Source organism: Brassica napus, chromosome A1, assembly GCF_020379485.1.
Source record: "Brassica napus cultivar Da-Ae chromosome A1, Da-Ae, whole genome shotgun sequence".
NCBI classification, from domain to species: domain Eukaryota; kingdom Viridiplantae; phylum Streptophyta; class Magnoliopsida; order Brassicales; family Brassicaceae; genus Brassica; species Brassica napus.
The window spans coordinates 8,396,369-8,418,511 of record NC_063434.1 but is presented as its reverse complement, the minus strand read 5'-3'; the positions used below and the strand labels follow the sequence as shown (position 1 = coordinate 8,418,511).

Genomic DNA, 22,143 nt, shown 5'->3' with positions numbered 1-22,143 from the left:
TGTTAAGGCTGCCTACGTACCTCGGTTGAGGATCAAGCCATCCGTAGTTCGTTTTTCTCCCGAGTAAAAGTGGCCGTGAGGGGCGCATTTACTCGGTCGAGTAGAAGTGACCACGGGGGTGCATCTACTCGGTTTTTTTTTTTTTTTTTTTTTTTTTTTTTTTTTTTTTAGGCGTAAATACTTCTACGAGTAGAAACGTCGTAGATGCATTGAGTTCCATGATCGCGGGACTTCTTCTCCGCGCGAGGTTTGAAGCCGGTATACGCCAGGTTTAACAACTTTGATGATTTTGTAAGGTCCTTCCCACCTGGCGCCGAGTTTACCGGCGTTAAGCTCTTTAGTGTTTTCAAACACTTTGCGCATGACGAGATCACCGAGTTCTAAAGGTCGGGCCCGGACCTTTTTGTTATAGTAGCTCTCAATCTGATGTTGGTAATTCTGGATGCGCAGTAGGGCTTGATCTCTCCGTTCTTCTATCTCATCGAGGGCGTCGAGTAGCATCTCCTTGTTTAGCTCGACGTATTGAGGCATTTTGGAACGTCTGAGGCTTGAAACGTTAACTTCTGCAGGAGCCATGGCTTCAACACCGTAAGCGAGAGAGAAGGGTGTCGATTTAGTCGATCCTCGTGGAGTCGTGCGATGGCTCCATAGGACTCCGTCGAGTTCGTCAGCCCAGTGACCTTTTTTGAGGTCTAGACGCTTTTTAATGCCGTCGATGATGAGTTTGTTGGAGGATTCGGCTTGGCCATTACCTTGCGGGTAACGTGGAGTGGACGGGCTTAGCCGAATGTTCCACTTGCTACAGAATTCCTTAAAGTTGCCTGACATGAACTGTGACCCGTTGTCGGTGACGATCTCGTAGGGCAGTCCGTGGCGGCAAATAATGTTTTTCCAGACGAAGCCGCGGACTTCTTTGTCTGTGACTTGAGCGTATGCTTCAGCTTCGATCCATTTGGTGAAGTAGTCGGTGAGGACGAGGATGAAGCGTCTTTGGCGGGAACAGGGGAGTGGTCCTATGATGTCCATTGCCCATCGCATGAACGGGTAGGGAGCAGTGGTTGTTCGCAACAGTTCGGTTGGACAATGGATGCTGGGTGCGTGCCGTTGGCACTTGTCACAGCTTCTCGCATAAGACTCGCAATCCGCGTTCATTGTTGGCCAGAAGAAGCCTAAGCTCCTTACTTTTATTGCTAACGCGCGTCCGCCTGAATGATTTCCACCGGCGCCTTCATGTGTTTCCGCCATAACCCTTGCTGTCTCGTCGCCATGGATGCATTTTAAGAGCACCTTACTCGCAGTCCATCTGTGCAGTTCATTGTCGAGAACAACGTAATGAGCGCTGCGGGTTTTTAGCCGGCGAGCTGCCCATTTTTCTGCTGGGAGTTCCCCTTTCGAGAGGTAGTCGATGAATTCAGTTCTCCAGTCAGGGCCAAACCCATCGTCGTCTGGAGTGGCGGGTTCAACGACTTGGGCGATGAGGGTTTGATCGATTAGGACGTCGATGCTCGGTTTCTCGATACGATGTATCGGGATGGTTCTTTTCACTTGATCACGAAGCTTGCTGCCAAGGGCGGCGAGGGCATCGGCGCAGACGTTCTCGCCTCTCGGAACTTTGATGAGTTCGAAGAATTCGAACTCTGCTGCCAGGCTTTGCACTATTTTGAGATAGGCGTCCATTCGATCGTTGCGGGCGTCGTAGTCGCCACTGAACTGACTGGCGACTAACTGGGAGTCGCAATAAGCGCTTAGTCGTTTAGCTTTGACGGCTTTTGCTAAGCGGAGTCCTGCGATCAGAGATTCATATTCTGCCTCGTTGTTTGACGCGGGGAAGCCAAAGCTGAAAGATTGTCTGATTAGCTCACCGGTCGGGGACTGCAATTGGACACCGGCGCCTGCTCCCTTGTTGGTCGACGATCCGTCGACGTGCAGTGTCCAGTTTGAGTTTGGGAGTGTGAGATCCTGCTCTAATTCCGGGGCCAGTTCGACCAAGAAGTCGGCCAGAACCTGGGATTTCGCTGCCGTGCGGTTCTTGTAGATGATATCGAGCTCGCCGAGTTCGATGGCCCACTTTGTGAGTCTGCCGGATCTGTTAGTGTTCTGGAGTATCGTTCGGAGAGGCTGATCAGTCAGTACTTCCACAGAGTGCGACTGGAAATACGGTCGTAGTTTTCGCGCTGCTTCAACGACTGCTAAAGCCATCTTTTCTAGCGTTGGGTAACGCGTTTCTGGTGCTGTCATGCGTCGGCTCGTGTAGAAGATGGGCTTTTGCTCGCCGCGGTCTTCTTTTATCAGAACGCTGCTGACTGCAGCCTGTGATACTGCGACATAGAGAGATAGAACATCACCGACGTCTGGCTTAGCGAGTACTGGGGGCGTGGTCAGGTACTGTTTGAGTTGAGTGAACGCTTCCTCGCACTTCTCATCCCAAATGAACTTTTTGTTTCCTCGCAGGAGATCGTAGAATGGCAGGCACTTGTCGGTGGATCTGGAGATGAATCGATTTAGAGCGGCTATCCTGCCCGTGAGCCGCTGCACTTCTCTGCTGTTCTTCGGACTCGGGAGGTTTAAAACCGCGGATATTTGCTTTGGGTTTGCCTCGATTCCTCGCTGTGTGACAATGTACCCAAGGAACTCGCCAGAAGAGACCCCGAACGTGCACTTTGCTGGGTTTAGCTTCATGCCGTACTTGTTAAGAGTTTCGAAGCATTCTTGTAGATGGCGGAGGTGATCGGTGGCATGGAGCGACTTAACCAGCATGTCGTCTATGTACACTTCCATGGTGGTACCCAGCTTATCTGCGAACATTTTGTTCACAAGCCTTTGGTAGGTTGCTCCGGCGTTCTTCAGGCCGAATGGCATGACCTTGTAGCAATAGGTTCCCCTATCTGTGATGAAGGCCGTCTTCTCGCGGTCATCCGGGTGCATCATTATTTGGTTGTAACCGGAGAAGGCGTCCATGAAGGTTAGCATCTCGTTTCCAGCTGTAGACTCGACTAAGCGGTCGATGTTGGGAAGAGGGTAGCTATCCTTTGGGCAGGCTTTATTCAGGTCGGTGAAGTCGACGCAGACGCGCCACTTGCCGTTTTTCTTTTTGACGACTACTGGGTTTGCCAACCATTCGGGGTAGCGAACCTCGGCAATCGAACCTGCACCGAGTAGCCTGTCGACTTCCTCGTTCACGGCCTTCGACCTATCGGGGCCGAGCTTACGTCTCTTCTGTCGGATAGGTTTGAAAGTTGGGTCGACATTTAGCTCGTGCGTCGTTATAGTCGGGTCAATGCCTTTCATGTCTGCCATAGACCAAGCGAATGTGGATACGTTCTGTCTGAGGAAATCCAGGACTGACTGCTGCATTTCATCAGAGAGGTATGCGCCAACTCTCACGGTGCGACTCTGGTCGGCATCATCAACAGGTAACTCGAGAACCTCGTTTTCCTGGGAGTAGACTTTTGGGGTTGGAGGGGACACTGAGTTCACGGGTAGCGACGCTCGTTGGAGTTTGACCGTGGCGACTAGGAGATCCCTAGCGGCCTTTTGGTCCCCACGCAATGTTTTTATCTTCCCGTCCACTCCGGGAAACTTGACGCACTGATGGTAGGTGGAGGGGACAGCCTGCATCGAGTGTAACCAAGGAGTACCGAGTATAGCGTGATACGGAGCTTTCGTGCTAACGACGGCGAATTTGACCGTTCGAGTAACGCCGCATGCGCGCACCGGGAGACGGATCGTTCCCAAGATGGTTTCGGATGACCCGTTGAATCCTGTTAGCGTTCTGGAGGACGCTTTTATGTCGTCGAGGTCGACTCCCATCTTCTGCAGAGTTCCTCGGAAGATGAGGTCAACGGAACTCCCGGTGTCAACAAGGATCTTGGTGACATCATACTCTCCAATTCCGAGGACGACGAGGAGGGGATCATTATGGGGCGCGTGAACACCTTCAGCGTCATCTGATGAGAAGGTTATTGGAGGATGACTCGACGGTTTACTCGGCCACTTCTGGGACGTCGTGACTTGTCGACGATAGTCTTTCACGGAACGGACTGAGTCGCCGCTAGGGGAACCCCCCATGATGACGTTTAAAGACTGTCCCGTTTTGACTCGCTTGGAGTTCAGTAAGGCGCGGAGGTCTTTTGGTACGCTGGTATCAGGAGGTGGAAGTTGAGGTTGACCGTTAGCTCGTTCCAACTGTCGTCGTAAGTCTGTTGATTTTGACTTGTTAAGCTTCACGCGGAGATCGCTTACTCCGGCATTGAGTTTGTCTCGGAGGTCGCCGACTGGCCCTTCGTTGTTGTTGCCAACGCTTGTCGAGATGCGCCGAGACTTTCGTGCATCTAGCATCGTCCGGAGATCTCTGCACGTGGTATCGCTTCCATTTTCCGGTGCGAGCCGCCGTTTAAGGCTGTCTCTCAGGTCTCCGGGTACAGGCGAATCGTCATTATCTTCGTCGGACGACAAGGATTGCTGAGAGAGTATAACCTCAATGCGTCTGCGATTAGCCGGATGCTCTTCGTCGGCTGAGGAGTCTCCCCCGCCGTTATCCCTTGGGGTTTCTTCCTCGTCGTCTCGTTGCGGAGCGTCGTTTTGTCGACCTCTGCCAGTGGCTTTGCGCTGGGACCTTCGTTCTTTGTTCTTGCTCCAGCTCTTACCGTTCTTTGGTTTGGCTTTCAATGGCTCAAACTTAAACTCGCCGCTTGCAAGGGACGAGAGGTAATGCGCGTAGAGAGATTTGCATTCTGAGGTATCGTGTCCTTTGACGTCGTGATACTTGCAATGCTTGGTGAGGTCGACGGTCCGGGAAGGTCCTGCTGCTGATCCGACTCCAGCTGCGGGTTGGGTGGTGCAAACAGAATCGACTTTTTGGTCGGATGACTCGAGTTCTCTTACCCACTTGTTCCACCCCTCCCCGCGAACTACGAGAGTGGAGATTGGTGTGTTATTCTCGTTCACGACATACATGTAACCATCCTTGGGACCGTTTTTGTCGTTTGGAGCGTGCTGGCGCGGTTCTTGTCGCGCATTTGCGTTCTTAGCCGCTGGAGCCTTGGGTGCGCTCATCTTGCTGAGGATTGCGTTGGTGTCCTCCTCCATTCGGATGAAGTTATCGGAGCGTGCGATAGCGTCTTGGAGCGACTTGGTTGGATTCTGGTACAGGTCTTCTCGGAACTTGGAGTGGACCCACAAGGTGTTGCGCAATGCATCGATAGCGATTCCGTCTGGGATCTCAATCTTTGACACTACGGCTTTGAATTTTTCCATGTAGTCGCGCAAGCTCTGATCCTTTTTCTGATTGAGGTTCCATAGGCTGGACGCGGTGGCGCTGCGCTTTGTGAACATGATGTATGTCTTGAGAAAAGCTGCTGATAGGTCGCGGAAACATCCGATTGAGTTCTCCTCCAACTGGGAGAACCAAGTCAGGGCTTGCTCGTGAAGAGTCTCGACGAACAGCTGGCAGTAACCTGCGTCCCTTTCGTCGTCGGGGAGACGAGCTCGCGCCATCGCGATGTTAAAAGCGGTCATATGTTCTACCGGGTCTCCGCCGGGCTTGTACTCAGGTAGGCGCAGCTTTTCTATCTTTCCGAGTTGGACGCTAGTTAGCGCGCGAGTAAAAGGAGTGCGCGAGGTTGCGGCGAGTACGCTCTCTATTTGCGGAGCTGCGCTGGTTACATGGTGGATCTTCTCTCCCATTTGTTGAAGGCTGAGTTTGAGCTCGGCGAGCTCGCGTATTGTCGTGAGATCTGAGCCTGCTGGGGGAGCGTCTGCGAGAAAGGCTTCGTTAGGCTCCGAGTCGTCAGAGATATGGTCGACTCCGGCTGCCGTAGGATTTGTGTTGAAGAGGCGGCGGCGTGTCAGCTGGGGACGGCTAGTTTGTCCCTCAGGGGCTGTGAGCGCCGCGACCAACGCAGCGAGTTGGTCGTTGGTTGTCTTTTGGACTTCGTCTTGGCGGGCGAGTCGAGCCATGACGGAGCTCATGAATTCTGAGGTGATGGGCGGCGCGGCCGCAGGCGTAGGCGTCGGTTCCTCGCCTGGGGCGCCGAAGGCGGCGTCGTCTTGAGCCATGTAGATCTAGAACGTTGCTTTAGTCAGCCCCACGGTGGGCGCCAATTGTTTGTACAGGATTCAGTCGATTAGAATGATAACTTAGAAAATGGGATGACTAAAGACGTTTTTATTAGAATCAACACAGTGGGTTACACAGTGGATTCACATACTCGGCCTTTGGGCGACAAGGCCCAAAGGATAGGCGCGATTAGGGCACCACGCAGAAGGGCACTATAAGAGAGAAGGAGGAGGCAACGAAAGAGGGACTTTTGGAGAAATCACATACTAAGCGGCTAGATTTAGGGTTTCCTAATCATCTCTTCGATCTTGTCGTTTAAACCTCTGATCTTGTCTCCTTACTTTCGATCAGTCTTGTAACCCACTGTGTTGATTCTAATAAAAACGTCTTTAGTCATCCCATTTTCTAAGTTATCATTCTAATCGACTGAATCCTGTACAAACAATTGGCGCCCACCGTGGGGCTGACTAAAGCAACGTTCTAGATCTACATGGCTCAAGACGACGCCGCCTTCGGCGCCCCAGGCGAGGAACCGACGCCTACGCCTGCGGCCGCGCCGCCCATCACCTCAGAATTCATGAGCTCCGTCATGGCTCGACTCGCCCGCCAAGACGAAGTCCAAAAGACAACCAACGACCAACTCGCTGCGTTGGTCGCGGCGCTCACAGCCCCTGAGGGACAAACTAGCCGTCCCCAGCTGACACGCCGCCGCCTCTTCAACACAAATCCTACGGCAGCCGGAGTCGACCATATCTCTGACGACTCGGAGCCTAACGAAGCCTTTCTCGCAGACGCTCCCCCAGCAGGCTCAGATCTCACGACAATACGCGAGCTCGCCGAGCTCAAACTCAGCCTTCAACAAATGGGAGAGAAGATCCACCATGTAACCAGCGCAGCTCCGCAAATAGAGAGCGTACTCGCCGCAACCTCGCGCACTCCTTTTACTCGCGCGCTAACTAGCGTCCAACTCGGAAAGATAGAAAAGCTGCGCCTACCTGAGTACAAGCCCGGCGGAGACCCGGTAGAACATATGACCGCTTTTAACATCGCGATGGCGCGAGCTCGTCTCCCCGACGACGAAAGGGACGCAGGTTACTGCCAGCTGTTCGTCGAGACTCTTCACGAGCAAGCCCTGACTTGGTTCTCCCAGTTGGAGGAGAACTCAATCGGATGTTTCCGCGACCTATCAGCAGCTTTTCTCAAGACATACATCATGTTCACAAAGCGCAGCGCCACCGCGTCCAGCCTATGGAACCTCAATCAGAAAAAGGATCAGAGCTTGCGCGACTACATGGAAAAATTCAAAGCCGTAGTGTCAAAGATTGAGATCCCAGACGGAATCGCTATCGATGCATTGCGCAACACCTTGTGGGTCCACTCCAAGTTCCGAGAAGACCTGTACCAGAATCCAACCAAGTCGCTCCAAGACGCTATCGCACGCTCCGATAACTTCATCCGAATGGAGGAGGACACCAACGCAATCCTCAGCAAGATGAGCGCACCCAAGGCTCCAGCGGCTAAGAACGCAAATGCGCGACAAGAACCGCGCCAGCACGCTCCAAACGACAAAAACGGTCCCAAGGATGGTTACATGTATGTCGTGAACGAGAATAACACACCAATCTCCACTCTCGTAGTTCGCGGGGAGGGGTGGAACAAGTGGGTAAGAGAACTCGAGTCATCCGACCAAAAAGTCGATTCTGTTTGCACCACCCAACCCGCAGCTGGAGTCGGATCAGCAGCAGGACCTTCCCGGACCGTCGACCTCACCAAGCATTGCAAGTATCACGACGTCAAAGGACACGATACCTCAGAATGCAAATCTCTCTACGCGCATTACCTCTCGTCCCTTGCAAGCGGCGAGTTTAAGTTTGAGCCATTGAAAGCCAAACCAAAGAACGGTAAGAGCTGGAGCAAGAACAAAGAACGAAGGTCCCAGCGCAAAGCCACTGGCAGAGGTCGACAAAACGACGCTCCGCAACGAGACGACGAGGAAGAAACCCCAAGGGATAACGGCGGGGGAGACTCCTCAGCCGACGAAGAGCATCCGGCTAATCGCAGACGCATTGAGGTTATACTCTCTCAGCAATCCTTGTCGTCCGACGAAGATAATGACGATTCGCCTGTACCCGGAGACCTGAGAGACAGCCTTAAACGGCGGCTCGCACCGGAAAATGGAAGCGATACCACGTGCAGAGATCTCCGGACGATGCTAGATGCACGAAAGTCTCGGCGCATCTCGACAAGCGTTGGCAACAACAACGAAGGGCCAGTCGGCGACCTCCGAGACAAACTCAATGCCGGAGTAAGCGATCTCCGCGTGAAGCTTAACAAGTCAAAATCAACAGACTTACGACGACAGTTGGAACGAGCTAACGGTCAACCTCAACTTCCACCTCCTGATACCAGCGTACCAAAAGACCTCCGCGCCTTACTGAACTCCAAGCGAGTCAAAACGGGACAGTCTTTAAACGTCATCATGGGGGGTTCCCCTAGCGGCGACTCAGTCCGTTCCGTGAAAGACTATCGTCGACAAGTCACGACGTCCCAGAAGTGGCCGAGTAAACCGTCGAGTCATCCTCCAATAACCTTCTCATCAGATGACGCTGAAGGTGTTCACGCGCCCCATAATGATCCCCTCCTCGTCGTCCTCGGAATTGGAGAGTATGATGTCACCAAGATCCTTGTTGACACCGGGAGTTCCGTTGACCTCATCTTCCGAGGAACTCTGCAGAAGATGGGAGTCGACCTCGACGACATAAAAGCGTCCTCCAGAACGCTAACAGGATTCAACGGGTCATCCGAAACCATCTTGGGAACGATCCGTCTCCCGGTGCGCGCATGCGGCGTTACTCGAACGGTCAAATTCGCCGTCGTTAGCACGAAAGCTCCGTATCACGCTATACTCGGTACTCCTTGGTTACACTCGATGCAGGCTGTCCCCTCCACCTACCATCAGTGCGTCAAGTTTCCCGGAGTGGACGGGAAGATAAAAACATTGCGTGGGGACCAAAAGGCCGCTAGGGATCTCCTAGTCGCCACGGTCAAACTCCAACGAGCGTCGCTACCCGTGAACTCAGTGTCCCCTCCAACCCCAAAAGTCTACTCCCAGGAAAACGAGGTTCTCGAGTTACCTGTTGATGATGCCGACCAGAGTCGCACCGTGAGAGTTGGCGCATACCTCTCTGATGAAATGCAGCAGTCAGTCCTGGATTTCCTCAGACAGAACGTATCCACATTCGCTTGGTCTATGGCAGACATGAAAGGCATTGACCCGACTATAACGACGCACGAGCTAAATGTCGACCCAACTTTCAAACCTATCCGACAGAAGAGACGTAAGCTCGGCCCCGATAGGTCGAAGGCCGTGAACGAGGAAGTCGACAGGCTACTCGGTGCAGGTTCGATTGCCGAGGTTCGCTACCCCGAATGGTTGGCAAACCCAGTAGTCGTCAAAAAGAAAAACGGCAAGTGGCGCGTCTGCGTCGACTTCACCGACCTGAATAAAGCCTGCCCAAAGGATAGCTACCCTCTTCCCAACATCGACCGCTTAGTCGAGTCTACAGCTGGAAACGAGATGCTAACCTTCATGGACGCCTTCTCCGGTTACAACCAAATAATGATGCACCCGGATGACCGCGAGAAGACGGCCTTCATCACAGATAGGGGAACCTATTGCTACAAGGTCATGCCATTCGGCCTGAAGAACGCCGGAGCAACCTACCAAAGGCTTGTGAACAAAATGTTCGCAGATAAGCTGGGTACCACCATGGAAGTGTACATAGACGACATGCTGGTTAAGTCGCTCCATGCCACCGATCACCTCCGCCATCTACAAGAATGCTTCGAAACTCTCAACAAGTACGGCATGAAGCTAAACCCAGCAAAGTGCACGTTCGGGGTCTCTTCTGGCGAGTTCCTTGGGTACATTGTCACACAGCGAGGAATCGAGGCAAACCCAAAGCAAATATCCGCGGTTTTAAACCTCCCGAGTCCGAAGAACAGCAGAGAAGTGCAGCGGCTCACGGGCAGGATAGCCGCTCTAAATCGATTCATCTCCAGATCCACCGACAAGTGCCTGCCATTCTACGATCTCCTGCGAGGAAACAAAAAGTTCATTTGGGATGAGAAGTGCGAGGAAGCGTTCACTCAACTCAAACAGTACCTGACCACGCCCCCAGTACTCGCTAAGCCAGACGTCGGTGATGTTCTATCTCTCTATGTCGCAGTATCACAGGCTGCAGTCAGCAGCGTTCTGATAAAAGAAGACCGCGGCGAGCAAAAGCCCATCTTCTACACGAGCCGACGCATGACAGCACCAGAAACGCGTTACCCAACGCTAGAAAAGATGGCTTTAGCAGTCGTTGAAGCAGCGCGAAAACTACGACCGTATTTCCAGTCGCACTCTGTGGAAGTACTGACTGATCAGCCTCTCCGAACGATACTCCAGAACACTAACAGATCCGGCAGACTCACAAAGTGGGCCATCGAACTCGGCGAGCTCGATATCATCTACAAGAACCGCACGGCAGCGAAATCCCAGGTTCTGGCCGACTTCTTGGTCGAACTGGCCCCGGAATTAGAGCAGGATCTCACACTCCCAAACTCAAACTGGACACTGCACGTCGACGGATCGTCGACCAACAAGGGAGCAGGCGCCGGTGTCCAATTGCAGTCCCCGACCGGTGAGCTAATCAGACAATCTTTCAGCTTTGGCTTCCCCGCGTCAAACAACGAGGCAGAATATGAATCTCTGATCGCAGGACTCCGCTTAGCAAAAGCCGTCAAAGCTAAACGACTAAGCGCTTATTGCGACTCCCAGTTAGTCGCCAGTCAGTTCAGTGGCGACTACGACGCCCGCAACGATCGAATGGACGCCTATCTCAAAATAGTGCAAAGCCTGGCAGCAGAGTTCGAATTCTTCGAACTCATCAAAGTTCCGAGAGGCGAGAACGTCTGCGCCGATGCCCTCGCCGCCCTTGGCAGCAAGCTTCGTGATCAAGTGAAAAGAACCATCCCGATACATCGTATCGAGAAACCGAGCATCGACGTCCTAATCGATCAAACCCTCATCGCCCAAGTCGTTGAACCCGCCACTCCAGACGACGATGGGTTTGGCCCTGACTGGAGAACTGAATTCATCGACTACCTCTCGAAAGGGGAACTCCCAGCAGAAAAATGGGCAGCTCGCCGGCTAAAAACCCGCAGCGCTCATTACGTTGTTCTCGACAATGAACTGCACAGATGGACTGCGAGTAAGGTGCTCTTAAAATGCATCCATGGCGACGAGACAGCAAGGGTTATGGCGGAAACACATGAAGGCGCCGGTGGAAATCATTCAGGCGGACGCGCGTTAGCAATAAAAGTAAGGAGCTTAGGCTTCTTCTGGCCAACAATGAACGCGGATTGCGAGTCTTATGCGAGAAGCTGTGACAAGTGCCAACGGCACGCACCCAGCATCCATTGTCCAACCGAACTGTTGCGAACAACCACTGCTCCCTACCCGTTCATGCGATGGGCAATGGACATCATAGGACCACTCCCCTGTTCCCGCCAAAGACGCTTCATCCTCGTCCTCACCGACTACTTCACCAAATGGATCGAAGCTGAAGCATACGCTCAAGTCACAGACAAAGAAGTCCGCGGCTTCGTCTGGAAAAACATTATTTGCCGCCACGGACTGCCCTACGAGATCGTCACCGACAACGGGTCACAGTTCATGTCAGGCAACTTTAAGGAATTCTGTAGCAAGTGGAACATTCGGCTAAGCCCGTCCACTCCACGTTACCCGCAAGGTAATGGCCAAGCCGAATCCTCCAACAAACTCATCATCGACGGCATTAAAAAGCGTCTAGACCTCAAAAAAGGTCACTGGGCTGACGAACTCGACGGAGTCCTATGGAGCCATCGCACGACTCCACGAGGATCGACTAAATCGACACCCTTCTCTCTCGCTTACGGTGTTGAAGCCATGGCTCCTGCAGAAGTTAACGTTTCAAGCCTCAGACGTTCCAAAATGCCTCAATACGTCGAGCTAAACAAGGAGATGCTACTCGACGCCCTCGATGAGATAGAAGAACGGAGAGATCAAGCCCTACTGCGCATCCAGAATTACCAACATCAGATTGAGAGCTACTATAACAAAAAGGTCCGGGCCCGACCTTTAGAACTCGGTGATCTCGTCATGCGCAAAGTGTTTGAAAACACTAAAGAGCTTAACGCCGGTAAACTCGGCGCCAGGTGGGAAGGACCTTACAAAATCATCAAAGTTGTTAAACCTGGCGTATACCGGCTTCAAACCTCGCGCGGAGAAGAAGTCCCGCGATCATGGAACTCAATGCATCTACGACGTTTCTACTCGTAGAAGTATTTACGCCTAAAAAAAAAAAAAAAAAAAAAAAAAAAAAAAAAACCGAGTAGATGCACCCCCGTGGTCACTTCTACTCGACCGAGTAAATGCGCCCCTCACGGCCACTTTTACTCGGGAGAAAAACGAACTACGGATGGCTTGATCCTCAACCGAGGTACGTAGGCAGCCTTAACAGGTCCAGCTGTAACAAAAAAAAAAACAGAGTAGATGCACCCCCGTAGTCACTTCTACTCGACCGAGTAAATGCGCCACTCACAGTCACTTTTACTCGGGAAAAACGAACTACGAATGGCTTGATCCTCAACCGAGGTACGTAGGCAGCCTTAACAGGTCCAGCTGTAACAAAAACAAAGTCAAAACCTTACCTAGGTCTCAATTGAATAAACAATGACTTTCACATCGTGGTTCCCGTGCCTCCAGCAGAGGATACGCGGACACTCACACTCCTTTGCTCGCAGCTATGTCCTGATCAGACACTTGGCTCCAGGACCTTAACAGTCACGGTTCACCTATGCCTAAGCATTGAACCGACTAAACAGAGTGAATCTTTGCCTTTTCTCGACTAAAATGTAACGGCCTAGCTACCCGGTTGCTTAATTGTCACTGAGGAAACGGACAGAAGGACCTTTCACTCTTATACTCAATTCTTTGTTATCGACTTTTGGACAACTCCAAAACGAAACATGATGACAGCCGAGTAAAACCAATTACCGGTTCATCACTTGTCTATTTGCAAAAATTAAGAATATGAAAATCTGATGTTTCAAAACACAACAGATAAGTAAAATCGCTTAAGGGTTGCAAATACTGACAAGAAACACAAAGTAGAAAGAGTTTTAAAGTACAACAACAAGGTCTATCAAGACCACCGATGAAAACATCCTAAATATAGCATACAACAAGATCAGACGACGACGTCTTGGTCATCCCTACTCGGGTCAAGCGCTTCGATCGTTTCTTCTTCAACGACTTGATCGCCAAGGCCTTCAACCTGAGCAGAAGGGTCTGGAACTGGCAGGTTCGGGACCATCTCTTCAACAAGCGCCGGCGATGACCCGTTCTCCTCCACGCCCACTCCGTCCTCTTCCCGCTCCTCAGATGAAGAAACCAAGACCGGATCTTCAGCGGCTACATCCCCCGTATCCGTTTGAATCGCTTCCCCGGTCTCCTCGGGATCGCTCCCGTCGGGACGCTCTTCGATGGTAGTTCCTTCGGGAACGACGATACGCTCCGACAAAGCAGAAGTAATGTCTACCATCGGCTCATCGACTGGATCTTCAGTCGCCTCGCGGGAAGTGATCAACTGGGAGGCTGATTCGTGGCCAATCAGACCAACATTTGATCCATACGGGTCGAGTACCCCCATGAGCTCTTCATTCACAAATCGAGAAGGGAGGCTGAGAGGAGAGAGAGCATAATCATCCTCAGAGAACGGCTCGAGGTAAAGATTGGCGACTTCAGCCTCATACATCTTCTCCTGCTCCGAGAAGATGTTGATCATACTCGGCGGAATCGCGATCCCGCTATCTTTAATCATCTCAAGGCATTTTTTGGTTCCTGAAGCCTGCCCATATAAGTTCTTGGCCTTCTCTCGCGCGATAAGGCGATCCAGATAGCCCTTCATCTTACCGATACAGCGAGTAGACTTGTCCGCCATAGCCGTTTGGACCTTGATCCTCTCGCGGGTAACCTCCTGAACCCTGGAATCCCTCAGGCGTTGCCTCTCTTTGACCAGCGTTCCGACGACAGCGTCCCTCTCTCCCTCGAGCTCAGCCTTCTCCTTCTCAAGGGAAGCGACCAATCGCTCTAAGCGAGTTTTCTCGCGGAGAGCGTCCTTCTTCGCAAGACGGTCAGACTTCAGCTTGTCTTCCAACTCCTCGAACTTAACTCGGAGGACCTCTTTCTCTTTGGCCGCTTTGTCGCTGGCCTTTTTGTTCTCGGCGCGTAACCTCTCGATCACGCCCAATCTGGTCCGTGCGAGTTTATCCGAGGCGCCCAGCTGGACCATCGTCTGCTTCAAAGTGCTGTCGTACTTCTCCACGAGATAGTTCATGCTCCCGTCACTCTGCGTGAAGCAAAAGAGACTTAGAAAATTTTTAAAGAAAGAGAAAGGGAAACAAGGGGAAAACAAGTTTACCCGTCTGCCCGCCATAGCCGCGTCAATGTACTCCCTTTTGAAGTATAAGTCGTCGACCGGCGGCAACTCTTTGGTCCCGCCACGAATCTGACGAGTCAGTTCAGCACACGGAAGTGGATTCAGAACCAACGGAGTCGCCTCGTCGTAAAGGAATTCTACGTGATCCGGGAAGTGAATTCCTCCTCCCGCCTTCCGCGGAAGCGAACCTCCGCTTCCCGCACCAGTCTCCCTCGCAGAAGACGAAGGGGCTCCCTTACTCGACGGAGATTCATCCCGTGAGCCATCTCCGACTTCAGTAGCTGGTTCCCCACTTCTAGAAGGAATCTCGGGAGCAGAAGTCCCATCGCCATCCGCTGACTTCTTCTTCAGTTTCTTCTTGGGACGCTCCTCAGGCGATCCCCGAGTAGAATCGGCCGGATCGTTTCTTTCCGCACCATCATTCCCTGCGGCAGTTGGAGTCTCCATAGCCCCAACAGAAGTCTCTTCACGAGACCTTTTCTTGCTCTCCTTTTTCTTCTTCTTCTTAGCCGCGACTTCAGAGACATCGGCAGAAGGTTGTGCCTCTTCCAAAGGGACACTCCTGTTCTTGGCCTTGGCCCTATTGGCCTTCCTCTTTGGGGAACTCTGAGCTGGCGGCTCAGGGTTCACATCTCCATCTGTGGAAACAGGCCTGACTTCTGAGGCACCGGCAGAAGACGATTTCGTCGAGAGCATTTGAAGCTTCCCTTTCAACAGGGCACTTAAGTCGGGAACTCCCTCCATCTTTCTAGCTTGGTTAAGGAGTTTTTGTTGCTTCCGAGTAAATAGGGAGAGACGTGATTTGCGGGGACCGAGTACACAAGGAAGTCTCGATTCCCAATCAACTATATAAAAAAGAGAAATCAGACACGGAGACTATAAAAAAGGTTCAAGAGCATCTCTCTAGGGTAAACGGTAACTTTACCTCTGGCGATCCTAGCTTGTTGCCGACGTATCCACTCCCGACTAAGATCCGGCCACCTGAGATGACTGTGCGTCGCGATCAGTTGAGCAGTTTCGAAGAATTTCTCTGGATAAGCAATTGTATTGGGATGACGAACTGCAAAAGAAAAGGGGAACATCAGAACCATCGACCAGAATACGAGTAAACAGACAAATTTCTACCAAGTTGCTGATTCCATAAAACGCGATAATCGTCCCCCGGCGGCTCCTCGAAGGCATGCTCGTCGGACTTAATGAAGAAGTAAGCGCGTTGCCAATCCTGCGTCTTGTTGGGATGACCAGTCAAAACGTTGTAACTCGCTCTCATCTTTACCGAGAAGATCCCGTTAGGCTCCGCCTTCGTGAAAGTCAGCTCCTCAAACACCCTCACGCTCATCGAAACATCCATCTCCGCTGCCATAACCATCAACATGACGGCTATGCGCAGCGACCCGTTCAGCAGCTGAGAAATGGCAATATCCCGACGAAATGCGTAAGACGTGATCAGTCTGGGGATTGGGAACCAGAGCTTCGTCTGATCCTTGAAGTAAGATTCATACACGCACTGGTAACCAACCGGTGGCGACCACGGCCGCTGATCGGTTGACGGAATGAGGAAGGTGACTCCAGCGCCACCACTCTCTCTTAGCAATCTCTTCACGGTCTCGTTGGAAGAACAGGAACTGAAAACGTTCCCCCACGATTGAACTCGCGGGTCGCGTAACGCTTCGGGAGGCAGCGAAGGTAGTTCTTCGAAAATCCCACCAGGGTGATATATCACAGGACGACAGTCTACTTCGTAGAACGGAACACTTCTCGGAGCAGGGAGACGGCCTGACTGGTCGATACGACCCCTCCGACGAGCCCGTCTCCTAGGTCTTACGACAAGGCTAGGCGCTTCAGAACCACTCGCCTCTCTATCCTCGTCCTCAACGTTTTCTTCGATTTCTTCGCGAAACTGTCTATGGGCATCAGCGACCAGAAGGCGCTGGGAAAGGCTCATGTTCTCCGTATCCCGCAGAGCATCACGATGGATTATGTCGAAATCCTCCAACGGACCCCCGTCCGCATCCCTAGCCGGGCTTGGCGAAGTAGCTATATCTTTCCCTTTTTCCTCGCGCGATAGCCGATTCCCTGAAGCCATATCTCTTCTACTCGGGGGGACGACTAAACCAGCTAGGTCGCTAGCAAAAAACCCTATGCTACGGAAGGCTTATCTAGAGAGAGAAAATAAAAGTAGAGAGAAGGGAGAGAAAGTGGAATACCTGAGCTTGCAGAGAAGAATGACGAAAGCAAAGGAGAGGCGCCTATTTATAGCAAAAACGAGGCGCATCCTTCGAAGCGTCATCATTAGGTCTACAAAGGCCTAAATGGGCTTCAAAGGCCGCCTAAATGCCCAAAAACCTACTCGCGACGGTTCGGTTTCTCGCCAAAACCGGTTTTCAATCAAGAAACCGGACCGAAATTAATCTCCGGTTCTAGCCCGAACCAATTCGACAGAGTTAACCATCCAAGGACCGCCTGGACTCCTAATCCGAGAAGTTTACCTCCCGAGTAAAACACAACGCATCGTGAGAAGACGTAACGCGGAGCGACTAGACGCGGCACGCGACTAAAACCATACACCAGTAAAACGACCTGTCGTCGGCATTAGGCCCTGTTATATGAGCGAACCTGACCCACAAATTCACTGAGACCGACAAGCCGCTCACAAGTGAACTGGGGGGGGACTTATTGTAGGAGATGGATTACATCCCTCTACAAGGCCCATCACATAACAGGCCCTAGCCCGACAAGGTCGATCAAGCTTAGTCGGCTTAGCGGCTAGAGACGTCAGCTCGACCTCAGAGTACTTTAAGCCGGTCAGCTAAGCCGATCAGCTATACTCGGCTTGGATGAAACAGTACTAAGGCCCACATACTCGGCCTTTGGGCGACAAGGCCCAAAGGATAGGCGCGATTAGGGCACCACGCAGAAGGGCACTATAAGAGAGAAGGAGGAGGCAACGAAAGAGGGACTTTTGGAGAAATCACATACTAAGCGGCTAGATTTAGGGTTTCCTAATCATCTCTTCGATCTTGTCGTTTAAACCTCTGATCTTGTCTCCTTACTTTCGATCAGTCTTGTAACCCACTGTGTTGATTCTAATAAAAACGTCTTTAGTCATCCCATTTTCTAAGTTATCATTCTAATCGACTGAATCCTGTACAAACACTTATTCAGAGTTCTTTATGACAGAAAGCACAACTGAGTACACCGTCTACAACGTCAACAATGGAATGCAAAACCAGACATTACCAAAACAAACCACAACATGACTTGAAAGAAAGTGTATTAAGACGAAATGTATTGTCGACAAATTTTGAAACGATCAAGACTTGTTGCAGGCACGGGAGACCATCACGACCAGCATGACCACGATGGAGAGCAAGACCGAAGTCTTCAGCTTTTCCTCAAGCCAATTGTTGAATTTGGCATCTTTCCCCTTCTTGTTAACACCGTCATCATTGTGACTATTCAAGAGCTCTACCACTAGCCTTGTTATTTTCTTAAACACTTCGTTGGCCTTAACCATTGTGTTGTCAAATACCCATTTTATGAAATCCACTGCTGCGTTATTCTCCCCGGGAGTTTCATCCGAACTCTCCTCATCTGTTATTAGGAGTACATAAAGATCGAACAAGTCAATGAGAACTCTCTCCAACTAAAGGCTTAAAAACTAACCAATATGTTCTGCCTATACCTTGACTTATCCCATTGTTGTAGAGATCCTTAATCTCTCTCACCACCTCGTTGTTCATCACCGCATCCCACACTGCTTTGTCAGATGACAATGATATTACCATTCTCTGCACAAATTGTAAGAAGCCTTAGATCATAATACAACGTAACGACCAGTTAAATATCAAACTAAAAGAATAATCTACATTTTCGATAAAGTTCACTATCAAATAACACATTCGATAGACGATAGGAAGACAAAGTAGATAAGAAAGTTTCCCAAACAGAAAAGAAAACGAATATTGGATTTTTTAGGCTGTATAAATAGTTAAATACGGGATTGTAAATACATTTATTCACATAATCAACATACAAACCATAAAACATGCCTTTGTCTAAATCGAGTTTCTCTCAGTTTTCTTGTTTTTTTTTCAACTTTAATTCTCGTTTGTTCACAACAAAGTTCTCTTGAATTTTTTTTTCTAGGATTCAAGAATACTTAACAGAACAAGAGAGAAATTTGAGGTTAGTGAATCAAGAAATAAATAAATAAAAAGATCACCTGGACAGACGGTTCGGTACGCAGAAGGTCAAAAGCATTGTAAACCTGATCATAAGCATGAGGCTGCAAGACTCTTGAATGGCACAGCTGCACCGAAGGCTCCATCCAGTCCGAATCAGACCCAAATGAAGGAGCTTGATGAACCATTCCTGTCGCTATAGGGCTCTGGTTTCCACCACCATGTTCCGGATAGCTCTCGTATTTGTCTCTAACCAGCTGAGAAAACGAACTTCCATCGAAAACCCTTCAAGAAAACAAGAAAAAAACAGTTACTCAAGATTTCATTAAACAAGAGAGCATGTTCTAGAATTCATAAGAAACAAACAACTATGTGGGGTTATAATTGACACGAGGACAGTAATCCCATAAGCAAACAAAACAAAAGTTAGTTAATAGAACTTCCATCTTCTCTTTGTTCATTAAATCAAGACAATTCAATCACACTCAGAAAAAAGAGAGAGTTAAATTTCAGACAATCTATCAAAGCCAAGACACTTCTCGTCTCTTTCTCTCTCTCTGTTACTTTTTCGTACGATTAATCTCGTGACCACCAAAATATCTACCAATTAAAGCTCATCCACATGTACGAGATTAATAGTCAATTCTAATCATTGATAGAAGTTTCAAACCTCAAAAATTCTCACCCAACCAAATCACAAACACAAACACACACAAATAAAGAGAGAAACAAAGATGATGATTACTGCTGGAGAGCAGAGACAGCATCATGGACTTCATCAACAGAAGGAACAGAGCCAAAAACAGAGTCATCCTCCTCTGTTCCTTCCTCCGAAACCCACTCGAAGTCTTCATAAGCGCCGGAGTTAATAAACGAAAAAGCTCCGCCGCTCCATCCGGCGGTCGCAGCCACCGGAAAATTCAACAGCGACCCTGACGCCGCAGAAAGCGTCAGGTTGTTCGACCCAGAAGAAGATCCGAGTTTATGATCACCATGTGCAACAGATGCGTTTCCAGCCGGAGTCGTCGACGAAGACGCCGGAGATGAAGCGAAGGGATCTTGAATTCCGCCGTTGGCTACGCCGGTTCTCGTCATCGCGCGTCCGGCGGCGCGTAGCATCCCTCCGCCGCCACCCATGGGTCCTCTTCCTCCACCAAACATGACGACAACAGAAAAAAGTTTTACTCCGACAGGTTTTCGTACGTTAAACTCGGTGATCAGGTTTTGTCGTTTCGGGTGGTCTAGTGAAGCGGATCTATGAATGTGTCTGTTTTTAAGTTTGCTATTTCGTAGGTTTCTTACAACAGTTTGACGATTTCGAGGAGACGGATAAGATTTAAATGTTTTAAAATATATAAATGTTCTTTTAATGGATTTTCTCAGAATATATTTACTTTCTTTGCTTTGCTTGGTCCTTCTTCTCCACGACACGCTTATCCATTCCTCTGTTTTCTATCGCATTAAATACAATATATATACTTCTATAGTTGTACCAGTATTTTTTTCATAATTGGATATTTGTTCCCGAATTTATATGGTTATATTTGAGTTCCCAAAAACGAAAGCTAACACATAACTAAAATGAATACTAATGATTTGATTTTTCTATGCGTTTATTCCTATATTACACTCATTAGGACTCCAAAACCAATTTGAAATTCACAAGACATTTCGTATGGAAAAGGAGTATCAACACTAATTGAAAAAATAATACGAACATATATACTACAATTCAGCTTTCTTATTATGTATAAATCATGTGTCCGAAAGATTTATCAGTATGTGTCATGATCGGATATGCATGTATACATGCATTTGATGGAGGTTCTGGTGTGGAGACAAATAAGAGATAATATTCACATATATTCTTTTCAAAGAGCATATAAACGATTACATGATATATTAACAGGAAAACTCTATGGCATATATCATACATGAAAAACAAAATGGTACCTTTTTTTTTAATTTAATATTCATACAAGTTTGTAAAATTTTTTGTAGACTTGGGCATTCGAGTCTTCGGATCGAATTCGGACCAGTTGCTTTCGAATTTGTATTCTTCGAATCTTTGACATTTGGATCCAATAGTTATTTGTAAATTTTTTTATTCGGATTCGGTTCGGTTTTGGATCCGCTTATTTAGATATATAACTAAAATATTTGTAAATACTCAAAGTTTTCGGATCCGTATCAGGTCTGGACCGGGTTTGAGTATTTAGAATCTGAAAAAAGCACGGAATATCCAAACTCCATCAAAATTCGGTATCTTTCATATATATATATATGTATATATATAATTTTATAAAAGGACTTAAATAAATTATTAATAATTAAAACAAAATATTTTGGTACTATAAACTTTACATTTAAAACTTCATATTACTTGAAAATGCTATAAAAATAACAGCAAAGATTGTTAACAAAAAAACATTTCATATAAATCATAAAAAAAGATATAGAAAATACAACATAAAAATCATAGTTTTTGATATTCATGTTATTAAGTCGGGTATGAATCGATTTTTATCGGGTCGGGTCTATTCGGGTTGATTTTTTCAAGTCAGAATCTATTCGGATAGTTTTTTTTTCCGGTTCTATTTCTTTCCAGTTGAAGAATTTTAGACCAATAAACTTGTAAATTTTTGGTCCGATTCGAAGTTCATAATTTTATATCGGCTCCGGTTTGGGTTTTCTAGTCTGGGTAAAATGTCTAGGCATAATTTTTAGTATACCATCAAGTGTAATTTAATTTAGACGAACTAAACCTCAATGTTTTATTTTGAAGAAGCTTTAGTGAACCAACATGTGCCACTTAACTTAGTTTATATAGAAAAATATTTATCTTTTAACTTCAGTGGTAGTAGGTTCGTATATATATATATATATCTGTAATACCGATTTTTAAATTGGAAAGTGAAGATTAACATCCACTTGAAAAAAGCTAAGTCAAAACTATCTGCGTTCGAGTTCAAGTGCTTTTGTAATATGATGAGTTTGTATAGTACCGTTGATAATCTGATGTCGTATAGACTAACAGTTTTCCTTAACATGCTTAATTCCTCATGAGAATTTGGATTAACTACTAAATGAATAACCGATTTAATATCACAAAATCAGAGTCGAGAGTTTAACATAACTAAACCAAATATACAAGAGATATCGTTATATCTATATCTGTAATATAAACAACATTTCAATCGGAATACGTCGTGTAAATGTGATCCAGAAATCTTCTTTAAATGGTCTCCTTTGGATCATATTCTTAAGTTTGAGTTTTGGCACGGATTCGATGATATGATCGATGGAAGAAAAATCAAAAGATGTGATGATTTAATAAAATAAAAGATGGGCTCCTATTTTTTACGTTGAAGTCATC

The 22,143-nt window shown here is 48.6% G+C and overlaps 2 protein-coding genes across 2 annotated transcripts; both read right to left on the bottom strand.

The window, feature by feature from the left end:
* Positions 1-12,605: 12,605 nt before the first annotated feature.
* On the bottom strand, positions 12,606-15,685 carry LOC106359269. Its single transcript, XM_022692672.2, has 3 exons — positions 15,509-15,685; positions 14,566-15,428; positions 12,606-14,493 (listed from the first exon to the last, which is right to left on the bottom strand). Exons 1-3 carry the CDS (start codon positions 15,672-15,674, stop codon positions 13,333-13,335), a joined length of 2,190 nt encoding a protein of 729 aa, XP_022548393.2. The 5' UTR covers positions 15,675-15,685; the 3' UTR covers positions 12,606-13,332.
* A 2,011-nt stretch (positions 15,686-17,696) lies between these two features.
* LOC106442606 lies at positions 17,697-20,190 on the bottom strand. The gene is made up of 4 exons (XM_013884273.3): positions 19,513-20,190; positions 18,809-19,052; positions 18,269-18,374; positions 17,697-18,177 (listed from the first exon to the last, which is right to left on the bottom strand). The coding sequence occupies exons 1-4, from the start codon at positions 19,926-19,928 to the stop codon at positions 17,897-17,899; spliced, it is 1,047 nt and encodes a 348-aa protein (XP_013739727.1). The 5' UTR covers positions 19,929-20,190; the 3' UTR covers positions 17,697-17,896.
* Positions 20,191-22,143: the final 1,953 nt, after the last annotated feature.

Coding starts and splice junctions, on each gene's coding strand:
- LOC106359269 (XM_022692672.2), bottom strand. CDS start 15,674: ATGGTTCTGATGTTCCCCTTTTCTTTTGCAGTTCGTCATCCCAATACA. Junction 15,429..15,508: donor ACAAGCTAGGATCGCCAGAG/GTAAAGTTACCG, acceptor TTTTTTATATAG/TTGATTGGGAATCGAGACTT. Junction 14,494..14,565: donor CGGCTATGGCGGGCAGACGG/GTAAACTTGTTT, acceptor TGCTTCACGCAG/AGTGACGGGAGCATGAACTA.
- LOC106442606 (XM_013884273.3), bottom strand. CDS start 19,928: ATGTTTGGTGGAGGAAGAGGACCCATGGGTGGCGGCGGAGGGATGCTA. Junction 19,053..19,512: donor GCTGTCTCTGCTCTCCAGCA/GTAATCATCATC, acceptor GTTTTCTTGAAG/GGTTTTCGATGGAAGTTCGT. Junction 18,178..18,268: donor CAACAATGGGATAAGTCAAG/GTATAGGCAGAA, acceptor TCCTAATAACAG/ATGAGGAGAGTTCGGATGAA.